Source organism: Cercospora kikuchii (genome assembly GCF_019650295.1).
Source record: "Cercospora kikuchii DNA, contig_00003, whole genome shotgun sequence".
NCBI lineage: Eukaryota > Fungi > Ascomycota > Dothideomycetes > Mycosphaerellales > Mycosphaerellaceae > Cercospora > Cercospora kikuchii.
Window position 1 is genome coordinate 3452101 of NW_025408584.1, and position 25736 is coordinate 3477836.

Genomic DNA, 25736 nt, shown 5'->3' on the forward strand with positions numbered 1-25736 from the left:
CAGTGAACCATGTACCGAGCGACAGTAGGCCATGGTGTGTTTCAGCAGCGCGAGACGGGTGGCATTGAGAGCGCAATGGCACTCCACTCGTGCTGAGACAAGGCCCGATGGCGAGACTTCGTCGCGACACATAGTGCTGCGGCGCAATGGCGTGGGTGCGGGCTGCATCGCTCACGGCTATCGAGCAGTATCGCCGCTATCGCGATGGTGTCACGCTCGTGCTGACCAGGCAGGTGCGATGTGTGATGAGCGTCGTGGACGGGCCGTTCTGCAGCCACGACAGCTTTCGCGAGCGAAAAGACAGACGCCTCCCAGCCACCTCAACACCCACCTAGGGCCATGTGCACGAGCGCGGAGAATCGGCCGGCGATCAGCAGACAGCGACAGTCCTTCGCAAGATGTGTCACACACACGAGCCAGCGTGAAGCGGCCACGCATTGCCGTCGACAACCGCGCCAGTCGCCACTCCGTTGAGCGCAGTCGTTCGCGCAGCAACGCTGATCGCCAGAAACTTCACAACACATCGCGCAGTTGCGGAAGACGTCCAGTCTGGCCGCCAGGACATCCTGGCCTAGCGCCCAGGCTGCTTGCGTGTCTTTTTCGCAGAAAACTCAACCTCCAAGTTACATCGTCGCAGCACACACACACAGCTCGTGTGGGCCGCCCGCCGTGCGCTTGCGATCAAAAGTCGTGGTGGGCAAGAGGATTCTCCCGACGCAGTGGACGCGCTGCTGCGAAGCGACCCAGTATTTCTCTTCCAATGCGGATATGCGGACGCATTAGGCGACATGAGAGCACAGCAGAGGAGCACGAGCGCTGCCAGCCCTCACTCAGCTGCGACTGCTGCTCGTTTACTTGCATTGCCGATTTCATGCTCTGCCGTGCTGTCGTGCGGACAAAGCGCCGCCGCCGGGGTGCAGGATGATGCTCATTAGGCAATTGCATCCCTATCGCCGTCATCCTCCTCAGCATCCTTCATGGTTGTTCGTCCCACAAGACTCCGGGGCCATCGATTGTGGTCGTGGTGTTGCCCGCAACAGGCTGTGCACGAACACGAACGACCGTGCCGTACCTTGTTCGTGTGCTCCACAATTATTGCGCCAGCATTCCGAACATGATCGCCGGACGGAAGAAAGTAAGCAAAAAGTCTGAGAGCATGCTAACTGAGACCCCACATGGCTGATTAAATCGTCCGGTGAAGGGAGCGCTTCGGGAATACAGACTTTGTCCCACTGCCAAGCACCGTGGTCGCTGTCCTGTGCTCATGGTGGTTCTCTCATGATTCTCCGCATGTCTCACATCTGGAGATTGGCGACGGTGACGACAACCACGAGGCACACCATCAGGGCACGAGCCATTGTACGAAAAGGGCCGTGTCCTGACTTTGGTTGTTCTCATCCTCCCGCTGGATCAGCGAACGTCAGCTGAGAAGTATCGATACTGCAAACTATCGATTCGTTGGATGTATCTTCGTACCTGCCCTCTTCGGCGCTTTAAGCCCCACCTATGGCGTGCACAGGATTTCCACGGCCCTTGTCCGAGCGCCCTGAGCAGGACTATCACATGCTCGGCAACAGACCTTGCACGAGCAGCTTCCTATTGCTGTAGGAATCATGTATTGCAGGGTTTGACCAACATCCCTCAACGGTCTGAGGCCAGAAGCCTTCACATGCTACATATTCGTATTACGCCTCCATGTCCGCGCGAACCGCGTTCAGGAAACAGCACGTACGAGCGGACAATAGTCGTACCCGAGCGAGCTGTGGCAGCCGCTGCCGTGAGCTGACCTGCGTAAAATCTGGTAGGTTCACGAGCTTCGTGTCAGATTATTGAACGGCCGGTCAGCAGCTATTCGTCGTCGCGTCTGCAAACGGAACGCGTCGGCGTGACGAAACAACACAGTACATGATATATCCCTCAGCACATGGAAGACGAGATCCGGTCTGGTGAAGGTGCGCCAGAAATTCGGTACAGGCGATCTATTCTAGCCCTTATTTGTTGTCCTCAGCCTCAAACTGCTTCTCCAAGTCGCGAAGGCCGTTGAACACCTTCTCCCACTTGGTCCATTCCTTGTCACCATCTTGGAAACCACCAGCTAGTGGCAAACGGTTGCCCTTGCCACTGCCGATGCCCCAAACACGGGCGATCGCCTCTTTCATACCAACCGGACCCCAGGTGGCAATGAGCTTCTCGCCCTCGCAGATGCGGAATTGCAAATCACGCTGGAGTTGAAGATCTTCCTTGCTCGTTCCCTTGGCGGCGCTCTCGTGGAACTGCTTGAACAACTTGACCACGACTCGTGGGAAACATCCTGCCAGACCGTCGATGGCGGCAACGCCACCAATAGTCAGCACCGGCAGAAGGTTCTGGCCAAGACCGGTGAAGACGTAGAAGTGCTCGTGGTCGATGTTTGGCGAGGCGGCGATCAAAGTCTGGTCGTCGATGATACCGTGTGACAGCTTGCATCCAACAATGTTTGGGTGTGCGGCAAGCTTCTCAAATGTCGATGGAGCAATGAACAGGTTGTTCGTCACGCCTGGGTAGTGGTAGCTGCGAAGGCGTCAGACTTCGTTCGTGGTGTGTGTCCTAAATTTATGGGCAAAACTCACATCAAGATTGGGATAGGTGAGCGATCTGCGACCACTTCGAACCACTTCTGAATACCAGCTTGGCTGGTCGCTGCTGCGAAGTATGCGGGTCCGAGCACCATGGCGTATTCTGCACCTGCATCTTGGCTGTCCTTGATCATCTCCACCGTGTCGTCAATGTTTTGTGTTGCTGTGCCAGCAATGATCGGTCTGTCTTTGAAACCCGCATCGTCTAATGTCTTTCTTTGGCTCTTGATCAACTCGTGTCGCTCGGAGTTTCGCACGAAGATTGCCTCGCCTGTGCTGCCCAAGATGACGAGACCCTTCACGCCGCCTCGCACCAAGAAGAGTGAGTGCTCGGACTGTGTCTCAATGTCGATCGGAGGAGAAACTTCATCGTAGTTGGCGCTGCCTTCCTTTGCGAAGAAGGTAGGCACTGGAACGTAGATGCCTGCTGGTGGAGGGGAGGCAGCGCCTCTGGTGCCGTTTGTAGCCATGCTGTCTGGTAAGTCCTGCGGAATGAGTGGAAGTTGATTCTTCGAGATCTGGACGAACTCGGTGAAGGCAGGGACGGGTCTAAGGTCACGGTTAAAGATGAACAGGCAGAAAGAGCAGCACCATTCTATCAAATAAAGGGCTTTTGAAACAATGAGCCCGTCGACATCGCCGCAGAGGCCGACGTTCGGCATAGCATTGACCCCCAAACCTCTGTCTTCGACGTGTCTAGACAGCTCCCCACGCTCCCCACCTCCCAATGCTGGCAGAGGGTCCCGGAGGGTCCACAGGGATGCCCATAGCTTATCGGAGGAGCTCACCCCGAAGCCCTATACGCGTAGCAATTCTTCCAAACCATGTGGTTTCATGTGATGCTGATGGGGAATGGAGATGGTCATGTTGTAGAATGGAAGAACGGTGGTGGTTGTGTGTTTGACATGGCGGAAGTAGAGGAAGTAACAGCCGACCGCATTGACCTCGTGGGACCTTCCGCTGCTCATCTTCCCAGCAAGATCATCTCGCGACGCGCGACGCGTTCTGGCAGCTGCATCAGCATCGACGCGCAGAGACAGGCTAACAGCGATTCTGCCTTTCGCAATTCCACCAGGACAGACGATTGATGCGGCGGCCTTATTCGATGTTCGCTCTGATCCGCAGGTACGGAGAACACATTGACCGAAGCCTGATCAGCGGCTGAGGAGGGAAGAAAGACTCTTGGAGCGAATACAATACATTGCCGGATGTAGAGGAGGGGAGAAATGCAAATACATGTGCCGCAGAGGACGAGGTAAGCAGGTAGGCATGCCAGATGCACAAAGAGTAGGTCTCGGTGAACTTCGAGGCAGAGTGAGGCTGGCTCTCGAGGCCTCTCACTTTTCACATGATTGCAACGAATGGCAGGCGATCACGTTGGAAGTTTGCTTTCACGACAAACTCATGACGAGAGCGCCTGCAAGCGTGACCAGTGCAGCAATCACGCGCAGCCTGTGCCGACAATATGGAATAATGATCGTGGGCCAGGTATATCGCTGCCTCAAATTCCCAACCTATCAACACTCACTCACAGACAAAATAACTTCGCGGTATCTCCCTGATCATGTCTGGGCCGGGAACAATCCAGACTGTCTATACGACCTCAAAGAAAGGCAAGCGAGAGCGTTTGGGCGAATGGTTCCTGCGAAGCGCACAACGCAGCCATTCAAAACGCGGTATACTCACGAACGGAGCCACGGACGGTATCATAACTCAAGCTGCACAGTCTGATACCTCCCCGCAAACCACCGACGATGCTGCAATTCAGTCGAATGACGACGCTCCTGGCCCCACCCATAGTCTGGCGCAAGACCAAACGCGCGGTGACCGGCCCACAAGTGCACCTCAGATCCAAACGGATCACAGGCAAATCACGTTTAGCATCTTGAACGACATTGTCGAGCGAGAAAGCCGGTCTAGCGGCGATGATGGCAGTTCGCCCGTTCAAAGGCCGCCGAGTCGAGTCAGTAGTAGACTCTTAGTCGCCGAAGATTTCGCAGAAGCAAGCGAGATTGAAGAATCGTTGTACTGGGGACCAACGAGAGATCTCGCAGAGGAGAAGCTCGTGAAGCTGTTGGACAGAATTGGCAAGAAGTCGAATGGCGCAGCCGATACCAACTACAAGCTCGTCAGCAAGCATTGCGGCTCGTACAACTGCGCTTATATTCTTGAGTCGAACTTCAAAGAGCGGACATGCATTCGAGTCCCAGCTTATGGGTTTCCAAGCAGGTGGAATGACTTCGACGCAAAATTGCTCCGAGAGTCTGCTTTGGGCATGAAGTATATTCGGGACAAAACAGACCTTCCTATACCGCGGTTGCTGTATTATGACCTATCGTTGGACAACGAGATCGGCGCACCATTCATTGCGATGTCCTACCTGGGTGGAAGACCTGTAGAGGAGGTGTGGCCTCAACGAGAGGGCGAGGACTTCAGTGACACCGACGCTAGGCGCCATCATATCCTTCACAGCTTGGCCAACACTATGCCTTTGCTCGAATCAGCGGTGTTCTCCCGCTATGGAGCTTTGCACTTCGATAAAGAAGATTCGGAGCCGACAGTGGGTGATACTTCGCGTCTGACGACAGATGACATCTTTGTGCTCCAGCGCAAATTCAAGCCTGTGCCATTCAGGTCGTCGCTGGAGGACTACGTGCATGCCGCCAAACGCAAGCGATTTGACGAATACAACTACCCCCATGACAACGATGATCCATTCATCAAAGGACTTTTCCTGCTTTGGGAACTCTTCTGTGAGCGCTTTCTGGACGTCGTGAAAGTTGAGCCAGGTGAGCCCGGCTTCGTCCTCATGCAATCCGACTTCAACCCACAGAATATTCTCGTGGATGACAGAGGCAACGTCACCGGCCTCATCGACTGGGACTGTCTCGAAGCCATTCCACGTCAAATTGGATGGTCATCGTTGCCACACTTCATGCGGAAGGATTGGGAGCCTGAGTATGTGTGGCCAACTCCAGAAGGATCGAGGCAGCTGCTGCAGCCCCATGAGTTCGACAAATACCGCAAAGCCTACAGCCGCTACATATGCGAGGCATGCCCGGGCAGTAACGACTCAAAGTTCACATCCAAGAGCCACATCTACGCCGCCCTCCTACGGTCTGGCGAACACATTCACAACGTGAAGCGTTTTGTCTCGAACGTGCTCGGTGATATCTTACCTCGTCTCGGTGGCGTTCAAGACGAATTTATCAGCCATATTGGCGAGCACGGCTATCGGAGAGACCAGAAAGAATGGCTAGACACTCGGCTACGAGAGTTCTTTGCGCCTGACGGATGCTGAAGCACTTTCAACTTTTGAAGACGCTTTTCGGCGCCGATGCTCGGAACTTGGCTCGTGCTCAAGCTCGGCGAGCACGTGGCAGACATGCGAAACTTACCATGGCGTCACTTTCGATCCTGGTCCTTGATGCGTACAGTGTGTTTGTAGACTCAATACAAGGAAAGTGCATATCATTGACAGCTTCAGTAAGTCTTCATTTGAAATGCATCTATGCTCAGCGAACGAATGTCTTCCACGAAGCGATCGGAGATGGGCGGGCTAATTGCAGCCGTCTTTCGCTGCCGAGCGCGGGCGGCAGAGCCCAAGACCGCCAAAGAGGCAAACTTTTACGAGAAGACGCCTTTGATCATGACCAACGGAAGGACGCATGTAGGGCGCGGGGTCCCCACGAGTGGACTGCAGTCGGTGTAGGTTTCTGCTAACAAAAAGATTTTCCTTTGGTTGTTTTTCTTTCTTTCTCATCGACTCACATGGAACTCCGCACGTAACGCTTTCACTTGCAGTCTGAACCACAACTTACGCAGTTACTCCGGCGAGAAGGCGCATGAGCAAGCAACCCAAAGGCAGCACGCCAGGACCAATTTCAGATTCGCACAACACAAGCGACTTGTACGCGCGGGAGACCAGGCCAACTTCGTCCCTCGATCACGCAGCAACCACGGAACCATGCGAGGCTACAGGTTCACCGGTATCTGCGTCCCAGGCATCTTCTCGGGATGAAAGATCTCTGTACTCTCGTCAGAACAATGACAAGCGGTCAATCCGTCATCAAGATGGGGTCTCATCGGCAGACCCAGAAGGCGGCAACAACGACGTAACACTGTCCAGAACCAAATCTACCATCGGCCCTGATGGAGAAATCTACCCAGAAGGTGGCGTACGCGCCTGGCTCGTCGTCTTCGGATCTTTCTGCGGCATGGTCGCAGCACTCGGCTGGATGAACACCATAGGCGTTTACGAGTCCTACCTAGCAGAGAATCAGCTGGCAGACTATTCCAAGAGCACGATCGGCTGGATCATCTCCCTCTATGTCTTTCTGTCCTTTGGAGCCGGCCTAGTCATCGGTCCGATCTTCGATGTCTATGGACCTCGTTTGCTGGTTCTGGGCGGTGCGGTTCTCATCATGCTGGCAAGTATGCTCCTGGGAGTTTGCACTGAGTATTGGCACTTTATCGTCGTATTCGGTATTCTTGGAGGAACTGGCACAGCGCTGGTCTTCACTCCTGCGATTGCTTCGGTTGGCCATTTCTTCTACGCAAAGCGCGGCAATGCCACGGGACTAGCAGCAACAGGAGGTGCCTTTGGGGGTGTTATCTTCCCTCTGATGCTACAAGACCTGTTTCCCAAGGTTGGCTGGGCATGGGCGACCAGAATTCAAGGCTTTGTCTACCTAGCACTGCTGATCGTGACAGTATTGCTGGTGCGTTCTCGACTGCCGCCAAAACCGAACCAGTCTATCCTGCCCGACTTCACGATATTTGGTCAGCTCAACTTTGCACTCGTTACAATCGGTACTTTCATGATGGAATGGGGACTGTTCGCACCGATTTCGTACGTCACGGCCTACTCGCTGTCCTCTGGCGCCATGAGCACGACCTTTGCATATCAGATCATTGCGATCTTGAACGCGGGCTCAGTTTTCGGAAGATGGCTACCAGGCCTGCTTGCGGACAAAATTGGACGCTTCAATGCTATGCTGATCACCCTATTCCTATGCATGGTATCATCCTTGGCTCTCTGGCTGCCCGCAACCATCCTCTCAGCCACAGATGCACGAGAGGACAATGTGAATACCATTTTTGGCCTCACAATCACCTTCTGCGTCATCTTTGGTTTCGCATCGGGGTCGAATATCAGTTTGACGCCAGTATGCGTGGGCATGCTGTGCAAGACGGAGGAATATGGTCGTTACTATGCTACTTGCTACTGTGTCGTGGCTATTGGCACACTCACTGGCATTCCTATCGCTGGTGCTCTGATCGAAGCATGTGATGGAGCGTACTGGGGTGTTGCGCTGTTCACCGGACTCTGCTATGTTCTGTCCATGGTGGCTTACACGATTGTGCGCGTGAGAATGGTGGGATGGAAGCTCAGTGCGAAGTTTTGATTGAATGTTTGGAAAGCAAACGCCTGTTTCCGGGCTTTTGAGATAAATGAAGGACTGTGTTGAGGAGAGTGGGAAGAATGATGAAGACGATTGCATCGAAGATGGCTAGGAGGGAACCAATCTAACTACAGAGTCGATCGTTACGAAAATATAAACAGTCACTCGTCATTGCCTTCGCTGTATTGCGTCCTCTTTCCCAAGTGACATCGTCGTTGTGACAGACAAACTCCTCTCCTCACACGATGCAAACAATAGGTTTTGGAATCGTGCTCCTTGACGAAAGACGAGCCACGAACTCGCTGTACGTTTCTCTTGTGTACATGTATTGTAATCGTGAGAAATTTTTCACACACAACGAAGACTCACATGTGCCGGAGCAAAGTTCCGGGAAACTAATATCTGAATTTCTTTCCTTTGGCCAAACGCAGCCGCGTGCTAATAGAATCTAATTAAGAAAACGCTCCAGACACAACAACCGTGCAATCTTGCATATTATTCCTTACGCTCTGCGGCACCCCCAACAAAGTCAGAGCCTGCCATGCACTAGCAAACGAGGCCCCCCACTGTGCAGGTCTCCCAACGAAGCTTCGAAACTGGAACCCCACAGCTGTCCGGTTCTCATTCCTCGCAAGGTTGATATCGCTATCGAAACGTCCCATGCCCGAGACTGGGAAATATGTCTGGTTGTAGTAGAGTACATCCCATTCTCCTGGAGTCGTATCTTGCGCAGTATTGGCCGGCATACCGAATCGTTGCTGGAAATTTGCGATCGAAGTACTATGAGCACCGAGCAGAGCAGCCAAATCTCGTGCAGTGAACCCCTTATCGACGAAAAGCTGGAAGAGAGTATCATGATCAGAGCCGGGACCGAAGGCTTGTGGAAGTAGTCCATCGGGAGCGGCTGTGGTTGTATCTGTACGTCCCACCAACATACGTCCTACACGCCCACCGGGACAAGCTAGAACACCTACGGATCCGGCGACTTGGATGAGATCTGCTGCGCTGATTGGGTAGCCTGCAGCTTTATATGTACCGAATTTGGCCGTAATGAAATTGTGATAGTCGTGAAGGCCTTCTGAGTCGATGCGGTTTATCTCTGCAGTGGAAAGTAGTAAGGAGCCGTCGGCACCTCCTGCTGCTGGAGGGTAAAATGGCAGTTTATTAGAGAATGTAGCTGAATCGTGGAAAGCGTATCGGATCGCCGCTCGTGAGATGTTGTTGCAAAGTCCAGCATCGCGCATGCCCGAAGCCAAGTCCGAGACCACAGCTTTCCAGAATTCGGGACACACTGTTGAGGCAGGTGTGGTCGTGGTAGAAGTCGAAGAAGATGTGGTGGTTGTTCGTGTCGTGGTTGTGACAGTCGAACTGGTCGTAGCAAGGGAGGAAGATGTAGTAGTTGAGCTAGATGATGGAACAGTCGTTGATCGCGTCGTGGTTGTAGCACTCGAGCTGGTCGTGGCAAGGGCAGAAGAGGTAGTAGTTGAGCTAGATGATGGAACAGTCGTTGATCGTGTCGTGGTTGAAACAGCCGAGCTGGTCGTGGCAGGCCTTGAAGTGGAAGTAGATGAGCTGGATGACGTGACAGCTCTTGAGCTGGAAGTTGAGGCGGATGTTGCAGAGGACGCCAAAGCGGACGTTGAAGTAGATCTGGAGGCCACGCCGGTAGTAGTACTTCTCGTTGTGCCGCCTCCAGCAGAGCATGCACGTACGCTGCTGTCAGATCCAGAGTAGTAGACATTCAATCGGTCGGGGCCACCACATGTCTGTTGACTGTTGCCGGTACACTTCATATTGCATGTTGACTGGTCAGACGCGCAGCTGCCACCATTCTGCACGCTGTTTGCACAATAACATTCTCTGGAGTATTCGGTTCCAGCATAGGAGAAGCCTTGTTTGCCACACGCGGTGAGACACCCTTCGATTGTCATGTTATTGTAGTCCCCCGGTACCCCCATCCCAACTGGCAACGAGCGAGCGCCAGCGCTGTCGGTGTAGCAGCCGAGAGAGGACCAGCCCGAGGGAAGGGCAGCTGGAGTAGCTTCTGTTGTTGGGGCGGCGCTGGCTTGGTATACATTCAAGCGATTTGAGCCTCCACAGAGTTCAGTCGAGTTGCCGGCACAAGCCATATCGCACCCGTCGTTGGCTGGCGTCGCACTATCTTGAAGTTTGGCGTCGCAGAAGCATTGGTTGGCATACTCCAAGCCTGCCACTGAGTATCCTGCACTTTTACATGCCTGTGTGCATGCGGCAACGGTCATGGCGTTTGCGCCGGCATCGATGAATTGCTGACTCCCGAGTGACCTTGAACCCACAGAGTCGGTGTAGCATCCGAGCGAGGACCAGCCAGCGGGGCCGGGGTTGGTAGTGGGAGCAGTGTAGGTGCTGCCTGTGGTGTAGACGCTAAGCCGATTGCCATTGCCGCAGATCTGAGACGAATTGCCAGCACAGCGCATCGAGCAGTCGGATTCAGGCGCCTGCGTTGCGCTGTTGAGTTGCTTGTCGCAGTAGCATTCGTGCCTGTCATAGAGACAATCGGCGTTAGTTTTTGAGCCTGTGTGCATTGACAGCCGCGTTCTTACCCATATTCTACTCCAGCCCATCCATAGCCCAGAGATGCACAAGTTCCTGTGCAGGATTCGATAGTCTGGTCATCGTTGTCGGTGTTGGTGAAGAATTTCAAAGTACGCTTCGCAGGGTCATCGAGATAACAGCCTTGATAGGTCCATGTTTGTGCCAGACAACGCTCTAGGCCGAAAGCCAGAAATACTAGACGTTCTGCACGCATGGTGTCAGCCTTACACAAACGAAGTCGATCGGACGAATGAAGTCGGCGGTACCTGGCTGACCTATATGATCGCTCTGCTTCACCGCGTCGGCAGCTCATGCCGGCGTGCTTGTGTCTATACCCTTCCGAGACACGGTGTTGCGCCAACACGAAATGCTTGACAGAGGCGGTTCCCCTTTCGTCAGCTTGGCTGCCATTTGTGGAGGTCTAGAAGAGAAGTGATTCGATCGGCATGCCGCTTAGAGTTCTGCACGTGGCCCATGGCTGTTCTAGCGGCGACTTAATCTGCATCAACGGCTGCCACCTCTCGTTGAGGAAAAGCATATTGCAGGCACTAAGGCTGTTTTGAGAGCTCAATTAGGAGCAAGGCTTTCGGCATTTCTTGTGCTGTGTCAGAGGTTCCGATCTCCTGTTTGATAGCTGATCTGTGGGCTTATCAGAGCACTTCTCTGCAGCTGGGCTTGAAGTCAGACTTGTCTGCGAAAGTGTCAATTGGCGAGAAGGATGTTGCTCGTCTGCCTTCTCCCGCAGCGTACTTCTTCCGCAGTATTGCGCATGCCCTTGTCCCGCATGTGCGTTGGCGCTCAATATGGCAGGAGTCGTGCGCAAGCGAAAGCATATGCAGATACGATGGCTGCTGTTTTTGGCTCACTTGGGTGTAGTGTCGTACGTTTCTCGAGCTTGGTAGTGGAGATCATCTTCACAGTGTAAATTACTTCTTGCCGCAGGCTATTGATCGTGGCTTGGCTGCCTGCATACAATAGACACGCGTCTGCGCAATAATCAATTCCACTTTTTGGTTGTTCGAGAGAGAGCCCGTCAGGATGCCCATCCGACATGCCGAAGCTACGGTTCCTCGACGCGAGAGAAGAGTTTGGGGGCGAGCGTTGGGCGTGCATGACACGTTGTCTGGTACGCCCGACACAACGGCCGCCGCACGTGGCTCGGCGAGAAAAGCTCGGTCGAACGTTCCAGATGTCTCCTAGAGTCCAGCAAGCATGGACAAAGATTTGTCGCGTATGTTGCGGAGAGGAGACGTCGACTGTCGTGACGCTGGAGGCCATTTGTTCATGCGGGTGACAAAGTGGCGCGCTGCGAATGCATGGTGGCATCGCCTAGGGCCATTCCACAAAGTATTGGAGCAAGCGAAGGCGTCGCTTGCGTGGCATTCGACGAACGAGTCATGTACAAAGTTGTGCAGCAGAGAAAGAGACGAGTGTGGAGCAGAAGGAAGTTGTGAAAGTCGCCAAGGCCAGCGAGTGTGCCAACGTCGCCTCAACCATGCGAACGAGTTTGGAATCTCATGTTATCGTCATTTGCATCATGCATTATAGCAAACGCTCGCTCTACTCATCTATGACCATCTACAGAAAGCAAAGAGCTCATATCACAGCCATAATGCATACCGCTCAAAGAATGCTTCCTAGAACGCAAAACGATCGAAAACGAATCCGCTCATGCATGCCACAAACGACCAGAATACCAGCAAAAGCGCCAAATCCAAAATCGAAAGTGTCGGATCAAAACTCCACAGCAACGGTTCCGTCGCTAACGCCATGCTCTTCATGAAATCGCGCCTGACCACCATCCTTGTCGCGATGAGTAACTTATACTAAGATAGCTCCATGCCCGTGTCATCGTCTTCAATCGTTTCCTCGCCTTCTTCGCCGTCGACGGTGGTACCGCTAGTACTGCCCAGTCGACCTCGTTTGCGGCCATTGCCCCAAAGCATACCCATGCCGCTACCAAGCCTCGCTCCGCCAAGGCCGCCGACAGCTTCAAGTTCATCACCGCCGACCACCCGGCCTTCTGCATCGACGCCCTCGCAGAGCTCTAGCATTGCAGTACGTTTCAAACGTCTGAACCCATCTGTTCTGACAATGCGGCCCCAGTGTGTCATGCAGAAGCTCGCTGCTCTCCTCTTCAACCAGTCCTCTTGTGCCGTGCTTGCGCGATCGAAAATGAGTGCTCCATGCTGGACATCCAGATCCCGCACCAGGCGGTTCACGCACAAGTGCCGAAGGCGAGGCATGTCGTAGATATTACTCATGACTAGCATATTAGCAACGTCTTCGAGTGTCGGTCCGCCGACAGCCTGGCTTTCTGCTGGTGGTGAGGAGATTGAGTCGGTGTAGAGGTAGTACAAGAAAGCTTTCACAGCTGGATATGGCTCGGGAATGTGCATGCGCCGCGTGTGGAACTCGGACATCTGAGCATTGTAAAGTCGTGCGAAGTGAGGCCATCGGGCGCTGAGAATTAGTCGATGCACGTGTATTGGAGGTGATGTATTGCTGCTGTCGGAGGATGAGCCTGCGATTGGTGATACTGGGTCCTCATCCGATATTGATTCGAGGTCGTAAGTATCGTCCTTGAGCGCTGTGATGGTGAAGTCGGTGCCAGACCCACTCTCGGGGGGCATATTGAACGTTCGTGCGAGATCTGCGCCAATGGCGGACAAATGCGATGTTTCGTGGAAGTCCGATGTGGGAGGTTTCTGCTCATCGCGAGCTTCTTGGCTCATCTTGTTGCCGAGCAAGCCGAACTTGCGAAGATCGATCGGGAGAACATCAGACAGGTACTCTTCTGTGTCTCCATTTGCACCATTAGTCGGAGCCTGCCGAGGTGAGCCTAGAAGCCAAGCATGAGTACCGTCCTGGTTCAAGCAACAGTAGTGCCATCTGTAGAGCGGACTGAACAGGTCTTTTCCATCGGCCAATTTCTGCCATCGCAATGTGTCTAGATCGAGTGCAGAAAGCGATGTCTCGAGAGGCATGTTGGTAGCAGGCGTGACAAAGTCGAGCATACATCCTGAACTGAAGACGTGAAAGTGAGTGCCCACATTCTGCATCGGCAGATTCGGGGACGAGATGAACTTCAGGCTGCTGATCGAGCCTGGCGCAACCGGAGGCGCACGCTGAATCGGAGTAGCAGAATTGGATTGAACTCCCGTGTTCGCTGCGTACCCGTTGCCATTGAAAGCAGGAGGCGGCGCAGAATAGCTGGCGAAGCTTGTTCCTAGCATCCGGCTGTCTTCGGATCCCGCCATACCGTACAGTGGACCGCCCTCAAATGCGGGCGAGCCTCTGAAGTCGAGCCACCAGATCTCACTTGTGCGTTCCATCTCCTCTCCCATACCGCCGCTGACCCAGATCTTGCCGCCCCAAATCCAGCTCGCGTGATCGAAACGAGGCACAAACCTCCACGTCCGACTCCATGTCCAGGTCTTCAGATCGAGATAGCAAATGTCGTCAAGGACTCCGTTGTCGCTACCACTCATGCCACCGCATATAAACAGCTTCTCGTCGTGAATGACTGCGGAATGCCGTGCTCTTCCCCTCGGTATAGGACCGTGCACATCGGGCTGAGTCCAGTGCGCCGTTTTGATGTCGAAAATAACAACATCGGATAGGTGTCTTCTGTGCTCGTTCTCGCCTCCATACACGAGAAGCTTGTCGCCCTGCCATAAACATGAAGTGTGGCCCATTCGTACGCCGGGGATATCACCGTAGTTATCGACCAGACTCCATTGTCGTGCGGACAGGTTCAGTTTCAGCACGTGATTATACACTTCGTCTGTGTACTGATCGAAGCCGCCGAAGGCATATATGAGATCGTTTCCGACGTACGTGACGGAGGCATTGACGAGACATGCGGGCCGCTGCCCAACGGTTGTAATGATTTTTGGCATGTACGGTTCTGCGGTGCGTCGGCGACTGTTTTTGTTGGGCGATCGACTCATGACATATGTATTATTCGACATAGACGAGATCCGTGAAGACGACATTCTCGCGCGCGAGAGTAGGTGTTGCTAGCGGGGAGGCTGTGAGATGCGAAGGCTGCCGCGGGCGGCTGTTACAGCGAGCGCATAGTTCGGACTGCACGGCGACAGCAGTCGAGGGCTCGCGCGATGGATCGCAGGTAGTTGTCGCGGGCTGTGCAAGGCTATGCCGTACTGTGGGATGTCGTTGTGCTGTCGCTAACAAAAGTCGTAAGTCGTGCCTGCCGTCTCACGTGAAACCAAATTGGGTAAGCGCGGTCTGATGACGTTCGCAGTTGCCCAACCAACGTGCACGCGCCTGCCGCGTAAACACGATCGATAAAAACGAGTCTGCACTTGAGCTGGCCAATACTCTCCTACTACACACAAGTCAAACCAAACGCTCAACCAGCGCTCTCACGCAATCTCAAGGCTCTCAAGCCTTCACTCAATCCATCCACGGCATACTGCAAAATATTCGCGAACAGACTAACGAGAATCCTTAACTGGAATTCCACCACAGCACTTCACCTTCGACAGCGGATATGGCCACTGCATCAGTATTGACCCCAACCAAACAACGCCGGGATGGCATCTTCTCCACACGCCTCGCTGGTGGCCGCATGCCTCTCACTCCGTCCCCTCAGACGACGCCCAAGACGGTGCACGTCGAGGCCGGCGAGAGCATCCACCACGGCAACGTGAACCTCACAGCCCGCTTCTCGCGAGCCCAGTCCAAGACCAATGTGCGCGACTCGCCCAAGTCCAACATTGCCCGTCGCCACCCACAGTCGCCTCGCAACCTCGACAACGTCACGAGCGACTTCACCCTCAATGGCACCGGCCCACGCGCCGCTTCGTCCGCCAAGAACACCCCATCACGACCACGAAGCTCGCGTTCCGGCTCGACGCACCGCACACCCAAGAGAAGCCAGGGCAAGATCAACTACACCGCGGCTGACCGCTTCATCCCCAACCGGGATGCCAGCGAGGCCATTTCCTCCTCCGGCGCCGCCGTCAAGCTCGACTCCGAGCGCACTCCTGGACGCCGACCAAAGTCAAGCTCGTCTGATGGCTCGGCCACTCTCGCAGCTAGCGTGTCCAGTGCTTTCGACCTCGGCCGTCACTCTACTGCAGATACCTCCCTCTCTCTCGAAGGCCTCAACCTCAACGACAACGAGGATGAAGAGGATGATGAGCCACGCACCAAGCAGAGCCCAAACACCGTTGCCTACCAGCAGTCCGTTGCTGAAGCTTGTGGTGTCAGCATGAAGCAACGCATTCTTGCTTTCAAGCCTGCTGCTCCAGAGTCTTCCCGCCCAATCGACCTCCGCTCTCAGTACAACCGCCCACTCAAGCCAGCTGCCGCCTCCGCATCTCAATTCCGCCGCCGCGTGCTTACTGCACCTGAGCGTGTCCTCGATGCCCCAGGCCTGGTCGACGACTACTACCTCAATCTCCTCGACTGGTCGTCTGGCAACCAGGTTGCCATTGGCCTTGAGCGCAACGTCTACGTCTGGTCCGCCGAGTCCGGCTCTGTCTCCAGCCTGCTCGAGTGCCCAGCTGACACCTACATCTCCTCCGTCAAGTGGTCTGGCGATGGCGCCTACGTCGCCGCTGGTCTCGGTACCGGTGAGGTTCAGATCTGGGATGTCGAGGATGGTACCAAGCTCCGCTCCATGTACGGCCACGACACTCGTGTCGGCGTCATGGGCTGGAACAAGCACCTTCTCTCTACTGGTGCCCGCTCTGGTCTCGTCTTTAACCACGACGTCCGCATCGCCCAGCACAAGGTTGCCGAGCTCGTCTCTCACACCTCCGAGGTCTGCGGTCTTGAGTGGCGTCCAGACGGTGCTCAGCTGGCCACGGGCGGTAACGACAACCTCGTCTCCATCTGGGACGCTCGTCAGCTCACCGCACCAAAGTTTCAGAAGACCAACCACAAGGCCGCTGTTAAGGCTCTCGCTTGGTGCCCATGGCAATCCAACCTCCTCGCTACTGGTGGTGGCTCCCACGACCGCATGATCCACTTCTGGAACACCACCTCCGGTGCCCGTACCAACAGCATCGACACTGGTAGCCAAGTTACCTCTCTCCGCTGGAGCATGGGTTACAAGGAGATCGTCTCATCTTCTGGTTTCCCTGACAACTCCCTCTCCATCTGGAGCTACCCAACTCTTGTCAAGAACATCGAGATCCCAGCACACGAGTCTCGTGTCCTCCACTCTGCCCTTTCCCCAGACGGACAGATGCTCGCCACTGCCGCTGCTGACGAGTCGCTCAAGTTCTGGAAGGTCTTCGAGAAGAAAGCTGGCTCTGGTAACCTTGCTGGCGGTGCTACTGGCACTGCAAAGGCCAGCTTGACCAAGGCTACCACCATCCGGTAAAGAATGAAATTTATGTTCAGTCTGTTGTTATGACGCTTCGGCTCGCTCGGCGTTTGTCTTGACGCATGTTCATGATGCTGACGGCCGTTGAACACGTACATGGCATTTGGAGATGTTGGAAGTTGGCGCTTTTCGTATTTGACAATATGGACGACGAATTGGGATCGTTCCGGGCTTGATTGAGAGAGCATTACACACAGCTACGTTTAATGGAAAATTCACACTCGCTTTTCTGACACCTTTGATGCACCTCTGATGCCCAATCTTGAATAATGCACGCACGCCAGGTTGATCAGCAAAGTGAAATATTGCTTATACATTATTTGGAATGATGGACACGTGCTCCAGTACCCGATAACATATACATGTCCATCTCGTTGCTGTCGCCGATACGCATGCTCGCTGGAAGCTGTACAGATATCCAGCGCTGGTCCGGTTCGACCTAAACTTATGAACCCGGGCCCTATCCGCGTACTGGCAAAGAACTCAGTGTTCTCTCAATCTCCGAAGAAACACACAGGCTCGACCTGCGATTCCTGCCCAATACTCGAGATCTACACAGCCAACAACAATCCACCGGCAGCAACCATCATACCCATCATAGGCCCACTTGTGATCATCGCCGCGCTACCTCCCGTGCTCGTCGTGCTCGCTGCTTCCTGACTCTTCCTCGAAGAGTTCTCCGCCTGCTCTGAAGAGACACTTGCAGCCGCGCTCGTGACCTTGCTTGAGTAATCCGAGTCTGTAAGAAAGACTGTAGCTGAGCGAGGTTGCGAAGTCTGGGCGACGAAAGCGTCAGCATGAATTTCGAAGCACCACTGGAGAACATGGAAACTCACTGTACTTGTGACCGTCACACCGCCATCTGCCGAACCGCTACAGAACGGAAAGCAAGGCGCGAAAGAGGGACCTGGGACTTCGAATGTTGCTCCTACGCAGCAGAAAGCGGCCGAGTCGTCGTACATGTTGTCGGTGCCGCCGCCGTAGATCGCTCCTGGACAGCACCATTGTTTGCCGTTGTGGACGTAGTTGAGTTCATTGGAGGGACATTGTTGCGCTGATATGTTGTTTGCTGTAATCGTAGTCTGAGCGGTTACCGTCGAGGTGAAGATCGAGAATACAAGCAGCTGTAGTAGCCGCGTTGCGGGCCTTGTGCTTGTAGATACCATCGTGGCGGTGAAGACGAATAATCAGTTCTGTTCTGCCTTTTCGATCGATCGTTGATAGTGAAGTCGTGCGCAGACAAGAGGGAACTTCTCTGTTCAAAGCAGCTATGAACAAGCAGCGTCTTGGTCCCGTCTGATCAATGACAATGAAATAAAGTTGTGTCAAATCAGCAAAGCGAACCGTTGTCATACACAAAACGATGTCGCGACAGCAGCGAGGCTCACTTTATACATCCCATGCCTGTCGATCCGCGGGAGACACCACAAATAACCGCAATCCCTTCATTACATTAACAATGTCCAATGCGTGGAAAGCACAGCGCTCTTTGCGCTCCATGATTCACTGTAGCCGATTGTCAATTGCTCAGATGTCGAAAGCATCTTCGTGTTACAATGCAATTGGAGCGTACCTCTGATCGACAGATTATCCTGCAAGACCTGATCTAACCCAAACCAGTAAGAAGTATCTGAACAGAGATCGAGGCTGAAGAAAATGGGAGGCCTGACACTGCCACTGACGCAGTGACAGGTCGCCTCATGAATGGCTTTGTTGGCACTGCCGCGGACGCTGATGAAACACCTGATGATACTCAACGAGAACGTGCCGTCAAATCAAGGGTCGTTCTTGGAAGCCGCAAAGCGGTTTCGAGAACCAAAGCGGGACAAGGATGTCCCATCCCATATCTTTTACATATACTGTCTAGAATTTTACCACCAACGCCGCGCTATGGAATCACGTTGAGTGACAAAAAGTAGTCACAGAATAATCCGATTTTATCCTGTCAAGATAGCCGCACACTGAAAAAACATTGCCGCTGTGATGAACCAGCTGGCATGGTATCATTGAAAATCAAGGTCTAGGACGGAGCCAACGCCGTGTCTCTGACAATCCCAGATAAACACTTCACAAGTCTAGAACAGCCCATCAATCTCGCCAGTCTCGCCGTCGAGGTCGACGTTGAGGTAGCCAGGTGCGGTAGGCAGACCTGGGATTGTTTGGATGTCGGCTGCGAGGGCATAGAGATAGCCGGCACCGGCTGCCATGCGGACATCGCGGATCGGAACCTCGAAGCCAGTTGGCGCACCCTTGAGCGCGGGGTCATGCGAGATCGAGTACTGGGTCTTGGCGATACAGATTGGCAGGTTGCCATAGCCTTGTCGTGTGTAGGTGTCGACCTTCTTCTGGGCGATCTCGGAAAACGAGACAGAATCAGCGCCGTACATGTTCTTGGCGATGGCTTCAATGCGCTCCTGCACAGAACCTCCTTCAGTCTGGTACAGAAGCTGGAACTTCTCCGGCTCGCTCTGCTCGGCAGCCTTGATGACGCCGTTTGCGAGGTCGACAGCTCCCTTGCCACCTTCGGCCCAGTGGTTTGCGACAATGGCATCTTCAGCTCCAGCCTTGATGGCCTCCTCACGAATGACCTGAGCTTCGGCGTCGGTGTCAGTCTCGAACTTGTTGATGGCAACGACAACCTTGACGCCGTACGCCTTCGCGTTCTGGATGTGCTTGGCGAGGTTGGTGCAGCCCTTGCGAAGGATCTCGACGTTCTCAGTGCGGTAGACTTCGTCAAGCTGTGCGCCAGCCTTGATCTCTGGGCCACCTCCGTGGACCTTGAGCGCGCGCACGGTGGCAACGATGACAACGACATCTGGAACAAGACCTGATGCACGGCACTTGATGTTCATGAAGCGCTCGCCACCCATTGTGAAGTCGAAGCCGGCTTCAGTGACAACGAAACCAACCTTGTCATTGTGCTCTGCAGCCTCATCCGGCTCAGTACCGGCAAGCTTGAGTGCAATGCGGTCGGCGATGATAGAGCTATTACCGATGGAGATGTTCGCGAAAGGTCCAGCGTGCACAAACACTGGCGTTCCTTCCAATGTCTGCATCAAGTTGGGCTTCACGGCATCCTTCATCAGCACAGCAAGAGCACCGCTGACGCCGATGTCGTCAGCAGTGATTGGGTCGCCGGCCTTCGATGATGCGACGACCATGCGACCAAGGCGCTCACGCAGATCAGCGAGGTCAGTCGACAGGGCGAGGACGGCCATGCACTCAGAGGCGACAGAGATGTCGAATCCAGTCTCGCGAGGCTGTCCTTTGCTCTCTGTTGGAGCTTGGCCGATCGTAATGCCGCGAAGGTGACGATCGTTCACATCAAGCACACGTCTCCAAGTGATTGTCTCTGGGTCGAAGTCGAGCCTAGCAAAGCGGGTAACCTCCTCATCAGTTAGGTCGTCTGGGTTTGTCTTGTTGATGCCGAGCTTCTCAAGGCGCTTGTACATGATTGGGACAAACTCGCGCTTGCCCTTCTTCTTTGGCACCAAGCGGCTGTAGAGTGCCTTGTCGCTTTGCGTCGCCTCATGGAACATGCGAGTATCGATAGCGGCGGCAAGCAAGTTGTTTGCAGCTGTGATGGCGTGGATGTCACCAGTCAAATGCAGGTTGAATTCGTCCATAGGAATGACCTGACTGTAGCCACCACCCGCAGCACCACCTTTGATACCGAAGGTAGGACCCTGCGAAGGCTGGCGAACGTTGGCGAACGCTATCCGGCCAAGCTGTCCAGCCAGAGCTTGTGTGAGACCAATGGTGGTCGTGCTCTTGCCCTCGCCAAGTGGTGTTGGGGTGATGCCGGCAACCAGAATGTAGCGTCCATTCTTGCGGTGCTCCAAACGCTTCAGCACGTCCAATGAAATCTTGGCTTTGTAGTGACCGTATGGCTCGAGCTCGTGCGGTGCAACACCAATTTCTGAGGCGACCTTGTTGATGAGCTTCGGATGCTGCGATCTTGAGACGGCAATATCTGAAGGTACAGGTTGCTGAAGCTTGAGAGGCAGAGGCGTAATCTTGCGTGACTTTTGCCTGTCAAAGGAGACATCAGCAGCATCGACCACGTTCGACAGCAGCATAGCAATGGTCATTGGTCCAACGCCACCGGGCACAGGCGTGATCTGGCTCGCGACCTCGACTGCGGCGTCGTAGTCGACATCTCCGACCAAGCGTTGGCCTGACTTCTTGGTGTCGTCCGGAATGGAGTTGGTACCGACATCAATGACAACTGCGCCTGGCTTGAGCCAGTCGCCTTTGACGAAGTGTGGCTTGCCAATGGCAGCAACCACAATGTCTCCTTGCTTGACGACCTCCTTGAGGTTGGCGGTCTTGGAGTGGCACACGGTCACCGTAGCGTCGGCGTTCCTGAGCAGATAGCTGACCGGTGCACCCACGATGTCCGATCGTCCAATGACGACAGCATTCTTCCCTCGCACATCCACTCCGCTCTCTTTCAGGAGCACCATGACACCCTTGGGCGTACATGGCACAAACAATGGCTTGCCTCCCTTCTTGGCAAGCTCTCCAATGTTCAATGCTCCAAAGCCGTCCACATCCTTCTCGTCGGCGACAGAAGATGTAATCTCGTATTCGTTGATGTGCTTGGGCAATGGCAGTTGCACCAAGATACCGTGCACTGAAGCATCATTGTTGTATTGTTCAATTTTTTCCAGCAACTCGTAGTGAGAGATGGTCTCGTCGTACTTGTCGAGCTTGCACGCAATATTGGCTTCTTCTGAAGCCTTCAGCTTCATGCGCACATAGGTAGAGCTGTCTTCGCGGTCGCCGACCTGGATGATGACGAGGCTGGGCTTGTAGCGAGGGTTCTTGGCCTGCTTCTGTGCAATGTCGTTGGAGATGCGTTCGCGAATGGACTGGGCAATAATTTTGCCATCGATTTTGGTGGCCGTCATGTTTGCGGGCGTGTGACTGAATGAGCGGACGCCTGTTGGCTCATATGGTGCGCTTCTTATACTGCGTGGCCGGAAGCTGGACTGCAATGCCTGGCACGACAATACACGGTGACTCGACCAGCGTCTGGTGAGGAGAGGCGGTGGGATTCGGAATTCAAAATTGACAGCTTCGTTAACGACCCCGCGTCGCCTGTTTCCCCCGAAGGGTCGGCGAACAAAGATCCGCATCGTATGCTCGCCAGGTGAAGCTTGCGCAAAAAGGGAGCAGGGCAAGTGCGATGCTCACTTCGACTCCCAATGCGCGGAAACAACCCTCTAGAAACGCGTCGCTGTTGAAGCCACTTGACATCAGACCACCGGGACAGACCAGACCAGGAAGTTATGTCTCAAAATTGGCAAGAAAACATCACACACCGTTTCGCTCTCCTTTTGGCTCCGGCCCGCGCATAGCCGCCGGCCCATCAATGCCTTCCATCAAACATTGATTCAGCGACTGCCCCGCGTTCGTGCGTTTTGAGTCAGAAGCGGAAGCGGCGACCGCGAAGTCTTGGCATAGGGAAATCATCAAGTCTGGTGTGGCCATCCACCTTTCGAGCCACAAACCGCCAACATGAGACCCATCCTGCTGCAAGGTCACGAGCGTGAGTATCTAGATGCGCTCACATGCTGCACCCAGACTGACTAAATCCGCAGGTGCGCTCACCCAGGTCAAATACTCGAAAGAAGGCGATCTCATCTTTTCCGTCTCCAAAGATCACGTCGTGTGCGCGTGGTATAGCACCAACGGCGAGCGCTTCGGTGTCTACAAAGGGCATCAGGGTGCTCTCTGGACTGTCGATGTCGACCCAACCACCACACTCCTCGCTTCTGGAGGCGCAGACAATACGATTCGATTATGGGAGGTGCGAACGGGTAGACTGCTGAAGACGTGGGAATTCGGAACCGCGATCAAGCGCGTGGAGTTCAACGAGGATGGCACACAATTGCTGGGAGTAACGGAAAAGCGACAAGGACAACTGAGCTCGATTGTCGTATACGACATCAACCAGGACCCCGAGGGCGAGCAGGTCAACGAGTACAGCATGCGCATTGTTGTCGATGACATTCCCAAGGTCACCGTGGCCGGATTCTCATACCTGACGAAGTTTATCATCGCTGGCCACGAGGACGGCAGCGTGACACAATACGACGCCAAAGACGGCTCCGAGCTGAGCCACACCTTCCCACACGAAGAGAACTCGCTGGTCACAGATCTGCAGTGGAGCTCAGACCGCACATACTTCATCACCTCGTCCAAGGACAAGACCGCGAAATTGATCGATGCGAAGACCCTCGATGTCCTTAAGACATACGTCGCCGATACGCCTCTGAACAGCGCCGCCATGACACCCGAGCCGACGAACTATGTCATTCTGGGAGGTGGTCAAGCAGCCATGGATGTCACAACCACTTCCGCACGACAAGGAAAGTTCGAGGCGCGATTCTACCACAAGATCTTCGAAGAGGAGGTTGGGAGAGTGAGAGGTCACTTCGGTCCTCTCAATTACGTTGCTGTGGACCCAACTGGAAAGTCATACTGCAGTGGTGGTGAGGATGGATACGTGCGTGTTCACCACTTCGACCCACCGTTCTTTGAGTTCAAGTTTGAGGTTGAGCGTGAGCTCGAGCGTGAGGGAAGGATTTGAATGGCATGTTCATGAGTAAACGAAGCTAGATGGCGCCGGAAAATGGCATAGCAAGGCGTTGTGGCGTGAGGCACGTCCGGCCAGGTCAGGATCATGAAGCAAAAGAGGATGTGCGTCTGCGGTGCAGATAGAGCGAATGATATGAGCGACTGGCTATCGTGCCACGACGCCTTCATCGGACTTTCACGAAGTCGCTCGAGTAGACGTGCTCCAAGATGCGAGCGCCTCCCAAGCATTCACTTGGGAAAGCACGCTAAGGAACCCTCGGGCAGGAGCGACGGAAGCACGCGTACAAAAGTCGATCCTCATCATGGCGATGACCTGTTGAGGCCTGCCACTCCGTATGTACTCTCAGGACAGTCTGATGATCCCTCACATGCTCCCATAACATCAATGCCACTCTGATTCAAGTCTCAAATCTCCTTCTTCGCCCCCAAGACCTGCTGCTCATCCCTTCCCGCAGCAGAAGACTTCCATTCCTTCGTGTTGCCTAACACGATCCAGTCCGTCCAGTCATCTCCCCAATAGAACCGCCACTTCAGCTCACCCTGCGTGCCTAGACCGAACACCGCCAACGTCCTTTCGCTCCAGCTCGCGACTTGCGGCTGTCCACCGAATTGACCTCCACCTAGTTTCCACCATTTTTGTGCCCCGGGCTGCCAATCAGAACCACTCCAGATCTTATAATCGAAGTCATTTGCCTCTTTCTCTGAGAAGCCGACGATATCGACCCATGAGGCAGATCGGCGTAGGACTTTTGGTGCAGAGGCATCAAATGTTCCCCCAAGGTTTTGCCAGGCATTATAGAATCCAGGACCCCACGAAGTGTAGTAGAGAAAGCTATCATTCCTCCCTATAGCGTAGATCGATAGTAAGCCCACGCCGCCTGAGGTTGCGGTGAGTTGGGCGTGGGGCCTAAAATTGTGAGATTGAGGATTGGGCAGTTTCTCCCATTGATCAAAATAGCGATCTCCTATCCAGGCTTGATGTAAAACCATGCCGTCCTCAGTTGTGCCGAAGATATCGAAGCGATTTGGGCCCCAGCTCGTCAATGCAGGTGGAGAAGTAAATTCCTCATCCGGCCAGAGATTTTCCCAGGCTGACCACGAGCTCCCATCGAAGTACTTGTGGAGGTATGTACCGCTTGCGTTGTGCCCAACAAGATCTATGCGAGCGGGCCCCCAAGACGCAGCGGATAGCTTGGACTGGAAGGCAATTGTGCTTTCTTCTTCCTCATTCCATAGGGAATTCCAATTTTCTGGCTCCCATTGCGAGCCGCGCCTTGGGTTAGACGTTAGGGCAAGGCTATATCAACATGTGTATGAGCTGTTGCTTACCAGTAGCGATGGTATGGCTTGCCGTCTTCTGCAACGACAAAGAGGTCAATAACATTATCTGCCCATGAGACCGCAACTGGGGTTGATTTCTCAGTGCTCAGCGAGGCATCAGGAGCGCCAAGGTCCTCGAACTCATCAGGTTCCCATCCGTGCTCGTTGTGAAACTTGTGCCAGATATGTTTTGCGTCTCCAGTCAGTCCGAAGAGATCGATTCGTTCTTTGATGGCGGGCCACACAGTGAGCGCAATCGGATCAGAGACCCATGCAGCGACGATGGCCGCGCTTGCGATTGCGAGGGACAGGAAACGAAGCATTCTTGCTGTGAAATCCTGCTCTCTGCGTCGAAGTTCACAACGCCTTTTATGCCTCCCTCAAGCATGTTTGGATGGACTGGGTTCGGTACGGTGTGGATGGCCCAGCCAGGCATCGGAAGCACCGAGCTCGTGCTGCATGCTGTCGAAGGCACCTTTTGCATGTGAATGACTGATCAAAGCATTCTCCGACGAAGTCCGGATGCCGTTTTCGCGAGATCGACTTGTTCTGAGGCTTCTTGAGGCATTGCACTGCGTGTACCGCTGGGCGCCATGGTAGCACGGCAGAAAGTTGGTCTGTCATGCAGAGACAGTACGTAATGCTTCATGATTGTTCTCCATCCACGCGAGGAGAAATGTCTTTGGCGATTCACAGGAATTGCATCGGACCAAGGGAGCATCTACGCTTGTAAGTAGAATCTTCTAAATTCCTTTTGCCTGGAGATTTCAGATAATCAATGGCAAGCACCTACGGAGGAGTAGCCTCAGCCGGCTGGACGTCTGCATGAGTGGGAGTGGGTCTGCACGAGCTGCA

At 54.2% G+C, this 25736-nt stretch overlaps 10 protein-coding genes across 10 annotated transcripts; 4 read left to right on the forward strand and 6 right to left on the reverse strand.

The window, feature by feature from the left end:
• Positions 1–1991: 1991 nt before the first annotated feature.
• CKM354_000574400 (uncharacterized protein) lies at positions 1992–3085 on the reverse strand (the record flags this gene model as incomplete). Its single annotated transcript, XM_044801026.1, has 2 exons — positions 1992–2550; positions 2610–3085. 2 exons carry the CDS (start codon positions 3083–3085, stop codon positions 1992–1994), a joined length of 1035 nt encoding a protein of 344 aa, XP_044656961.1.
• A 1094-nt stretch (positions 3086–4179) lies between these two features.
• Positions 4180–5916, forward strand: CKM354_000574500 (uncharacterized protein; the record flags this gene model as incomplete). The annotated part of the gene is made up of 1 exon (XM_044801027.1): positions 4180–5916. The coding sequence occupies one exon, from the start codon at positions 4180–4182 to the stop codon at positions 5914–5916; it is 1737 nt and encodes a 578-aa protein (XP_044656962.1).
• A 544-nt stretch (positions 5917–6460) lies between these two features.
• Positions 6461–8023, forward strand: CKM354_000574600 (uncharacterized protein; the record flags this gene model as incomplete). Its single annotated transcript, XM_044801028.1, has 1 exon — positions 6461–8023. One exon carries the CDS (start codon positions 6461–6463, stop codon positions 8021–8023), a length of 1563 nt encoding a protein of 520 aa, XP_044656963.1.
• A 449-nt stretch (positions 8024–8472) lies between these two features.
• Positions 8473–10808, reverse strand: CKM354_000574700 (uncharacterized protein; the record flags this gene model as incomplete). Its single annotated transcript, XM_044801029.1, has 2 exons — positions 8473–10540; positions 10603–10808. 2 exons carry the CDS (start codon positions 10806–10808, stop codon positions 8473–8475), a joined length of 2274 nt encoding a protein of 757 aa, XP_044656964.1.
• A 1612-nt stretch (positions 10809–12420) lies between these two features.
• Positions 12421–14592, reverse strand: CKM354_000574800 (uncharacterized protein; the record flags this gene model as incomplete). Its single annotated transcript, XM_044801030.1, has 1 exon — positions 12421–14592. The coding sequence occupies one exon, from the start codon at positions 14590–14592 to the stop codon at positions 12421–12423; it is 2172 nt and encodes a 723-aa protein (XP_044656965.1).
• Positions 14593–15110: 518 nt separating this feature from the next.
• On the forward strand, positions 15111–16952 carry CKM354_000574900 (uncharacterized protein; the record flags this gene model as incomplete). Its single annotated transcript, XM_044801031.1, has 1 exon — positions 15111–16952. The coding sequence occupies one exon, from the start codon at positions 15111–15113 to the stop codon at positions 16950–16952; it is 1842 nt and encodes a 613-aa protein (XP_044656966.1).
• A 554-nt stretch (positions 16953–17506) lies between these two features.
• CKM354_000575000 (uncharacterized protein) lies at positions 17507–18121 on the reverse strand (the record flags this gene model as incomplete). Its single annotated transcript, XM_044801032.1, has 2 exons — positions 17507–17731; positions 17792–18121. 2 exons carry the CDS (start codon positions 18119–18121, stop codon positions 17507–17509), a joined length of 555 nt encoding a protein of 184 aa, XP_044656967.1.
• Positions 18122–19030: 909 nt separating this feature from the next.
• Positions 19031–21868, reverse strand: CKM354_000575100 (uncharacterized protein; the record flags this gene model as incomplete). Its single annotated transcript, XM_044801033.1, has 1 exon — positions 19031–21868. One exon carries the CDS (start codon positions 21866–21868, stop codon positions 19031–19033), a length of 2838 nt encoding a protein of 945 aa, XP_044656968.1.
• Positions 21869–22478: 610 nt separating this feature from the next.
• Positions 22479–23553, forward strand: CKM354_000575200 (translation initiation factor eIF3 subunit i; the record flags this gene model as incomplete). Its single annotated transcript, XM_044801034.1, has 2 exons — positions 22479–22509; positions 22562–23553. 2 exons carry the CDS (start codon positions 22479–22481, stop codon positions 23551–23553), a joined length of 1023 nt encoding a protein of 340 aa, XP_044656969.1.
• Positions 23554–23966: 413 nt separating this feature from the next.
• On the reverse strand, positions 23967–25204 carry CKM354_000575300 (uncharacterized protein; the record flags this gene model as incomplete). Its single annotated transcript, XM_044801035.1, has 2 exons — positions 23967–24834; positions 24891–25204. The coding sequence occupies 2 exons, from the start codon at positions 25202–25204 to the stop codon at positions 23967–23969; spliced, it is 1182 nt and encodes a 393-aa protein (XP_044656970.1).
• Between the last annotated feature and the right edge of the window lie 532 nt (positions 25205–25736).